The 9,121-nt window shown below is 28.9% G+C and overlaps 2 protein-coding genes across 2 annotated transcripts in view; both read left to right on the top strand.

Moving 5' to 3' along the window:
* The window catches only part of LOAG_10089 (hypothetical protein), a 6,804-nt gene extending 1,663 nt beyond the window's left edge, over positions 1–5,141 (top strand). Inside the window, exons 2-10 of the mRNA XM_020448084.1 lie at positions 1,027–1,178; positions 1,459–1,578; positions 2,129–2,250; positions 2,664–2,843; positions 3,172–3,331; positions 3,445–3,536; positions 3,959–4,185; positions 4,418–4,605; positions 4,850–5,141. Coding sequence (XP_020301741.1) covers positions 1,027–1,178; positions 1,459–1,578; positions 2,129–2,250; positions 2,664–2,843; positions 3,172–3,331; positions 3,445–3,536; positions 3,959–4,185; positions 4,418–4,605; positions 4,850–5,065 — 1,457 coding nt within the window. The 3' untranslated portion in view covers positions 5,066–5,141. The remainder of the gene's footprint in view (positions 1–1,026; positions 1,179–1,458; positions 1,579–2,128; positions 2,251–2,663; positions 2,844–3,171; positions 3,332–3,444; positions 3,537–3,958; positions 4,186–4,417; positions 4,606–4,849) is intronic.
* A 3,011-nt stretch (positions 5,142–8,152) lies between these two features.
* On the top strand, positions 8,153–8,718 carry LOAG_10088 (hypothetical protein; the record flags this gene model as incomplete). Its single annotated transcript, XM_003145615.1, has 3 exons — positions 8,153–8,211; positions 8,367–8,494; positions 8,621–8,718. 3 exons carry the CDS (start codon positions 8,153–8,155, stop codon positions 8,716–8,718), a joined length of 285 nt encoding a protein of 94 aa, XP_003145663.1.
* Positions 8,719–9,121: the final 403 nt, after the last annotated feature.

Genomic DNA, 9,121 nt, shown 5'->3' with positions numbered 1-9,121 from the left:
CATATCATTCATTATTAATGAATAAATGTATTAGTTTAACTGATAAACAAACAGATACATACCTTCCATCAATCAAATCGATGAAGATGTTAAAAGAAGAAAATCTATCTTCAAAATCTGTCATCATCATCATCGGTTTGAGAATATGAATTTTGATTTTAACTAGAAATAGCACACATGAGTAAGTTTTCAAGGAATTTGATCAAATATTGTTGAATTCGGGTTGTTTCTCTAATTTGTTACAACATTACAAAGCAGCATAACATTTCCAAGAATTAAATCGTCCTGTCATGAACAGTTTTATCACTGCTAAGTAGTATTCCATTTATTTTATTGTAGGATAATTAATCTACTGATAACGTGGACAATCTTACTTGCTTACGACAATCTTTTTGTTTCATCAAAGTGTTAGATTTCTCTTAATATCTTTTCTTCCCTTCATTTTTAAATTTATGGAATTAATGGTTTATTCAAGAAATGAAGATACTACTAAGTTGTAGTAATAAATATATGTTTGTTTCGTATGGCCAGAAGTTTTACAGACAAGCACTAGCCATACCAATGGCCATACCAATGGATACAAATAGTTCTTTTGATAAAATAATTTCAAATGGAAAGATTTCCAAATTTTTGAATGCTTAAGTTAAATACTTCTTACCTCTTTGTTAAATAATTTTTCAACCACAAAAAGAAAAAATAAAATCTCAATTTCAAACAGGAATGAAATGAAATTTTATGGCATGTAAGATATATTATTTTTCATTTTTAAATTAAATATTGAAATTTGCATGCTTATTGTGATACATAAAGAATAGAAGGGATTTTATCATCATTTCCTAGAACAAATGTTGCATTCCTTATCTTGCTACGGTTTGTTGGACTGGTTTTAAATCCATCAGTTCGAGAATTACTTCTAGGGCGAAAAAAAAAGTGATCTTACTTTTAGATTAGATTAGTAGTTCTTTGAACAAATAGCTATCTATTATCATCTGAGCAAAGTTGTCATTTTAAAGTTTGATTTTTCAGGTGCTGCGGTTCGTGTAGAAGGATGCGATGGTTACATGTTTACCGGTACAACACCAAAACAACAATGTGCAGAATACAATAGTTATGTGAATTCAACGGGAGAATGTGCAGAACCGATATTAGGCGCAGATTTTGAATCTGTTGGTTATGAAGTAAGCAGTTAACAGTAAACATAATAATTAGGCGCATTTATAGTTTTTCAGAACAATAATGCATTCAGAAATTGGTGAATGCTAAATTGGGAAGAAAAAACAGTCTAACAAGAGCTAATATAATTTTTCCTCTCTCAATCAATGATATTGTAAAATCAGGCGGTCAATTTAGAGGATTAGTGATTAAATGGTTATCAACTTGTTACCAATACGCATTGACCATTTCCGATATTTCGGATTTCTCTTCCATTTTACGCAATTAATGTTTGAATATTTTCAGTTCCATTATATGTGCGATTCGGCAACCAAGGTTAAAATGAGTATATCATTGCAAATGATTGGGATTATGTTTGGTGCGATGACATTTGGACAGCTATCTGATATGTTTGGTCGAAGAGCGGTGAGTTATTCTGAGTTTCATATTAAAATCATTCAATCCATCTCTATGATACCAGCGATCTATATTTGGGCGAAATAATTTTTTACGACTGGTTGGCATTCAAAATTATTTATTGGCGAATCATATCCTGAGGTACAGTTATGTTCACAAACAAGAGATGTATTATGCTATTTGAATACTGGATAGTCGTAATAATTTAAATATTAATTCTTGTTTTTTCCAATGTAATCCATTGTTGCATTGCTATACTAGAAATTCACTTACAACTAAGAGAAGAGTTTTTTGAGAAGCAAAAGGGACTATTTCTCTACGGAAGAATGTATAGGAAATGGTTACCTTTTTTGATAATATTTCCGATGCATTTATAGTTCAGATTCACACATTCTAATACTCATGCTTTTTCAAAACCGATCTTGACAAATTAATGTGCGATATTTCGGTAGAAATTATCGGAAACAGGTTGTTTAGCTAATTTACAGTTTATCCTTTTCCATGGAGGAAATAACTTAAATAAATTAGAACAAATTAATTATTGTATGCCAATTTCCAGATTCTATTATTCGGAACGATTGGCTTAATTATTAGCGGTTTGGCATCAACATTCGTAAACAATTTGGTTGCATTTACAGTTGCACGATTTTTCGTGATGTTTTTCACAGGCGGAAAACATAGGTTAGTTACTGATATATTGAGTGAATCCAACGCTATATGAAATGCAGTTATAGTACGGAGTTTTTATAGCCATCGGTCAAAATGGCATACCAAATGACCTTAACCGGTAATGATTAGCTTAAATTAATTGACAGAACCTTCAGGTTAAATGTATATATTCAATCATATTTCGATATTGTTGTCACAGTATTTCTATTGTTGAAATGTCCAAATCGAAGGTCATGAAAAATTTGTTGAATAATTAATTAGAAATGGAGAAGGAAAATAAAGATATCAATGAGGTGAAGTAGTATCGGATAATTTTCAGTAAACATTACGAAAGTTATGCATCCTGAAATGAATATAAATAAATAAAAATATACAGAAGGTGTAATTTTAGATCTGAAACAACTACAAAAGATTATTTTTTGCAGCGTTTCTTATGTTTTCATGATGGAAAATTTGCCAGCCAAACATCGTATGTGGATGGTTACCGTTATCACCTATTCCCCTAATTACATTGTCTTTACCGGTTTAGCTTACTTAGCCGGTGAATGGCGTTTGCTGTCACGAATAGTCGCTCTCTTAACAATTCTTCCGGGCATTCTGTTAATGTAAGTTTATTAAGATCTTTAAAAAATCAAGGTTTCAATTTTCACTAGATATATCCTTTTGCTCCTGATGAACGAATAATAAGCATGATTTCTGAAATTATTCGGGTTTAATTACAGTTCTTTCATATTATCATTTATCTGCCCATTTTTCTTATTACTGTCACTTATTTTTACTGGTTATTATTCTTAGTAATTATTAATTGCTATTAGTGATCAATTTTTGACTGTTAGTTGTTAGTTGTTAATTGTTATTATTTCTCTTATTAATTATTATTATTATTGTTGTTATCAGTGATTTTTTATCATTCTTAACTCTCTAATTCTTTAGATTTGCATTTGAAAGCCCAAGATGGTTGATCCAGAAGGGGAAAATCGATGATGCTCGTCAGGCGCTTGTTGGTATGGGTAGATGGAATAATAAGAACACCCCGGAACGCCTTCAAGACTTGGATCTCTTGCTGGATAAAGAACGTGAACGTCTTAGAGAGGTATGAATTGGCTTTTTTCTTTTTAATATTTCAAATGATCTTGTCGAAAAAAGTTGAAAAGTACAATTTTACGGGAAAAATTTCAAAAAAATCGAAAGTTTATTAAATTTTAGGCAGCTGGAAAACCGAAAACGAATTACACGTATTGTCATCTTTTCTCAAGCAAAAATTTTGCTTCATATAGTATCCTTTTCGCTTATAGCTTGTACGTTTTATCACCATTTTTCTTTTTAAATTTCAAGCGCAGAAATGTGTAGTAAGATATTTTACGTAAAGAAAGCAATGTAATTGCAATATTTGTACATTGAAAGTTTTTTTTCCTGTCCCTTAATTTTGGTAACTAATTTTCATTTCATTAGTGTTGATCTTCATAATTGTCGGTAAAAATCTAATCAGTAAATAAGCTAAATGATGGTTGGCATCGTGTATCTGTTTTGATCGATTAATTTAATTCTGATTTTTCTAATTCATTTTGTTACTCCTTCAATTTTAACGTATCCAATATGTGTAGTAACAGGAAATGAATTCAAAAAATATGGAAGTGCTCCTGATTCATCATTTGATAAATTCAAGAAAATATGAAAATATCCAAAACCTATCCTTTTCCTTAATAGATTCGATTTTTAGGATGATTACAAGCATTATCTCTTACGGATTGGTCTTTAATATGGAAAAACTTTCGGGTTCTATCTATCTGAACACGATCATTGTTGGCTCGTTGCGTTATGCGATCAATCTGGTTTGCGCCATCATCGACATCAAATTCATTTGGGCTGGTCGACGTCTTCTACATGGATTCTCGATGTTTTTTATCGCTATCAGTCTTGGCTTAGTATTTCTTATCGTTTTGTTCGGTATGGCTGTTACTTTATAATTTATGATGATATATTTTAGTAACAAATACTGATTGTCTTATGCTTTCACTAAAGTATAATGTTCTGTAAATAAATGATAGTTTTTGTAAATAATAAGTAATAGCTTTTCATACTTACAAATGATATTCATCTTACTGACTAATGAGTAATTCTTCATAGGAAGCTTTTCTAATACAAATCGGAAGAATGTTATCTATAAAAGAAATTTTAGGTTTCAATTTGCAAACAATTATCCGTATTACGGCTTTGTCAGCAGCAGCAATGTGTAGTCAAATTTACATCCTAAATGCGGTTACACCATCGGAACTCTTTCCAACAGCCATACGTAATAAGGAAATTGGTTTTATCCAAACATTTAATCGTATTGGCAACATCATTGCACCACAGATCTTTGTTATTGTACGTTTAATTTTTATTTTTAAAAATTTTAAATTCTTGAAATGTCGACCCTCAGTTTATCATTTTTTTTCTTAAAAAGACTACAGTTTTGAGTAAATGTGGTACAATAATGATAGGAAGTAATAATGGAAGCTTGGTTAATTACCTCGAAGAAAAAGAATATTATGTTGAACTGACAAAGTAATACAATAGCTTATTTAATGACATTATTTTAGATCACTGATAATCAGACTAGCGTTTTCAGGGTGAATTCTGGGCTCCACTTCCGTATCTTACGATGTGTCTTTTTGCCTTGGTTGAAGTAATTGCATTCCTGTGGATCGTTCCCGAAACCAAAGGAAAACCAATGCCCGATCGAATGCCTGGAGATGAGTATACTTCCGATAGAGCTGCTAAGCCTCTGATTAAGATCAATAAAAATAACGATGAACGTATGCCGCTGAATGAAATCACAAAGTGAAAATATTCCGAATTTGGTTTTATCTTACCCTGATTTTTTTTTTCAAAAATAAAGAAAAATGACTTAAGGCTTATCCTTCTTCTAGTTTGGAATTTTCAAGTGCAAAAAAGAAAAAAAAATCCTTTAAATTTCCTTCGGATGACAGAGTGAACTATAAAGAAAGAGAAACTGAAGTATTTTTCCTTATGAATATTCAACAGTATTTTTTGTTACTGCAACTCCACAAATCCATGTACTATTTTGTTATTTGTTTCTATACATGTTTTCCAGAACTAATCTGAAGTGATGGTTTTCACGTAAATAATCTTACCAATCCTATCCATTATTTACTATGAAATTGGCTTTTGATACAACATACCTGCATTCTTGCATTTTAAAATCTCTTATTATTTGTTTTCTTTTTTCGTTGTGGTGAATCAAGTGCTGTATGTATGGAAGGTAATGTGTTCATTTCAGCTTTTTTTTTTTCGAAAATTTTATTATCTCTCAGAATTGTCTGTCATCTCTTTACAATCTCTCTCTAATATTAAGTTATGAAAAAAAAAAAAGCACGAATTTGTACAAATTAGGAAAAGATTTATTTTAAATATTCTATCTTTTTCACGAATGTTGTAATTTTTCGAAAATTAAAAAAAAGGAAATGAAAAAAAAATCATTTATTTGTGGAATAACACAAATGCAACATTCTTTTTAGTTCCGTCAACTATCATTTTAATGATTAATATGTTAAGTTGGTCATTTCTTCTTTTTTTTCCCATGTTTGATTATTTCTAACATCATCAATGACAAAGGTATTCTATGTTTTTCTTCAGTGTATATCTTTTTCTACTTTTTTTCTTTCTCTTTTACTCTTTATTATATTTTATTATCAATTCAAGAAATTTATTTATTGTCGTTATTTTTTCTTTCTGTTTCAATTTCAGAATTAATACAGATTTTTTTGTTTAGACAAATAAATCTTACTTACATGACGTATTAAAGAGTATTACTTTAATGTTGATATCTTATCTAATTTTGCATCGAAAAAATTGAATTTTATTTTCAATCTTTTTTAGAATAATTGCTAAACTTAGCTTTTTTTTTCCAAAGAAAAAACAGTAAGAATTTCGACGCATTCGGAATTTTTTTTGTGCAATTAGTGGGAAGTTCAAAGGGCGATATGTTATGTAGATTTGGAAATATATAAATATTTAATTTCCTCATTAATAAATTTCAATTGACTACCAAAAAATTCCTTGATTTATTCTTTTCTCTCAAGTTCCTACTCTTCTCTATATAGCAGTTATATGACTGTATTATGTAAGCGTGCTTCATTAGCTGATATTTTCACTGATTACTAGCTATCATTTTATTTATTTATTTATAAAATGAAATGAATCATGTGTGACTAGTCATTTGATTATAGTAACAGCAATAATGATTGTAACACATGATGATGATGATCCTAATGATAGCGGTGATAATGATAACGGCAACTGCAGTAGCAATTCCAAATCGTTGTTGTCGGTTCGATCACCTTAGTAATGATTTTTTTTAAGCATCAAATTATTATTTGGAAAAATGGCAAAACTTTTCCGCCGTTTTGCTGTATAGGAATAGTTCCGAGTAAGTGTGGTGATGTTACGTGTCCTGAATGACGTAACACGTTTCAGATTTGGTGATTTCCACTTAGTTGATATCAAATTTGTCAATTTTGATACTGTAGATCCACCAATGCATTCGTATCATTTTGTTGTTCATAAATTGTTTTGGATAGATCAGTAGATGAGAAAGGTTATAGATTAAGTCATTGTAATGTCATCACTAAGATTTCTCGAGATGAAGATATGGTAGGTATCCTAGTAATAAGTACAACTTTAGGATTGATATGGAATCAAATTGTCAACTTCATAAAACTATACAGCGCCAAACTTTTTGTTGATAAGGATCCGGTTGTGTATCTTCATTTTCGTTGATAAGGGTGATAAGGATCCGGTTGTATATCTTCATTTTCATTCCTTTTCCCTTCCATAATTTAAAAAAAGAAAAAGAATATATAAACAAAGATTACAGTTTTTCTATAAATATAAATTGCTAAAAAAAAAGAAAAAAAATCCCTCCTGAACAATCTGATCAACTCTCTTCTAATCATTTAATTAACTCGAAATCTTCATATTTGTTGATTATGGTTTGATCTCTCCACTATTGATTCATTGATTTACGCAAATGTTATCATTATGATAACGATCAGTACAATTTGATAGTATCATATCTGCCAACTATAACTTAATTTGCATAAAAATGTTGAAAATTCTGATATTTGCATTAAAAAATTAGATAAATAGATGAATCAGTTGCATAATTTTTCATTGTTTATCTTTAAAATTAAGAGGGAAAAAGAGAGAGAGAGTGAAAAAAAAAGAAACATTATTGTGTTATCACATATATGTGTTTTGGCAGGTTATGGGAGCATTCAGTAAATTTAATTAGAAATTGTTGAAAATATGAATTTATCATACTTACTATCATTTTTCATTAAATCGTTTCATTGTTACAAATGAAATTATTGCTATTGGAAAGAATTTATTAGTGATTTTATTTGAAAGAATTAATTATTGCTAATAATAATAGTATTTGCATTCTAAAATATATTTTGATAATATAAGGCTATCCATTCCTATACCTTTACATATCCTAATCTTTTCCAATATTTGAAAGGAATGTCAATACAATGCATTCCATCATCCTCTTTGTTTAGGCCATTTTTTTTTTGGTTTCAAAAATTTAGCATTGAAATTTGAGTGATAGAAATCCTTTTTGTTTAGGTCATTTTTTTTTTGGTTTCAAAAATGTCAAAAGGTTTTCAAAAATCTTTAGCATTGAAATTTGAGTGATAGAAATCCTTTTTGTTTAAGCCATTTTTTTTTTGGTTTCAAAAGTGTCAAAAGGTTTTAAAAATTTAATATTAAAATTTGAGTGATAGGAATGTTCTTTCTATCAAAAAATGCCATTATTTTATGGTATAATTTGTAGGAAAAAACTGAAAGTCGGAGAAAACGTCGTGAAAAAAGGAAAAAACATCAAAAAATTAGGAAAAAGCGTTACAAAATGAGAGAAAGATATCATGAGGATAAAAAAGAACATAAAAAAAGTGTAAAGGAAAAAGTGTAAGTTATTTAAAAATTAAATTTATATATATTAATTTCATATTCCATAACTCATTTTTACTTGTTCTTTTTTTGTTTACTATTTACAATTCATTCATATTTATCAAAAAATTTTTTTTCAACCTTTAAAAATTCAACGTAGTAGTTAAATTTAGCAAAAAAGAACCTATAAATGAATTAGTGAATGAGAAAAAAGCGAAACAATTACATCGACATAAACAAATGGATGATCCACATATAGAAGCTAATAAATTAAAGCGACACAAGAAGAAAAATGTTGACAGTATGATAATATTTATCATTCTAAAATTAAACATTTTATTATATGCACTATTTCATTAACACTTATTTGTAATATTGATCAGAATTGATAATTATATACTGTAAAATTTAAATGATATGATTTTAGAATCACAATCACCACATGCGCGTCATCATCGAAAAGTTACACGTGATTATGTTGAATCACCTGACAGTACCTTACGTGAAGTAAGCGATATTAGATAATGAAATTTGTATCATAATAATACTTTAATCGAATACATTCTATTTATATTTACTTTACAAAATCAAACAACTAATAATTTGCTAAGTGATACGGTAGATAGATTCTTCTCTCCTTCCTAATTCTATTCCCGATTCTTTTTCCATTTCCAACTTTTACTTTTCCTAATCAAATTCATTTTCTCTTACTTCTTTAAAATTGTATAATTTATGCAAAAAAAATTTATGTTTTTTTATCAAAATTTTATGAAACGATAAATTCAATAAGCAGCTTAAAATCCAAAAAAAACATTAAGAATTACACCATCAACTTATGTAAACAATTTCAGATAATTGATGATATGCCAAATATAGAATTAAAGCATGCTTTAAGCAATGAAGCAATCTATACCGAGTATCAACTTAT

The sequence above is a fragment of the Loa loa genome (genome assembly GCF_000183805.2).
Source record: "Loa loa unplaced genomic scaffold supercont3.616, whole genome shotgun sequence".
Classification (NCBI taxonomy): Eukaryota; Metazoa; Nematoda; class Chromadorea; order Rhabditida; family Onchocercidae; genus Loa; species Loa loa.
Note: the sequence above shows the minus strand (reverse complement) of the source record. Positions and strands in the feature narration are given on the sequence as shown.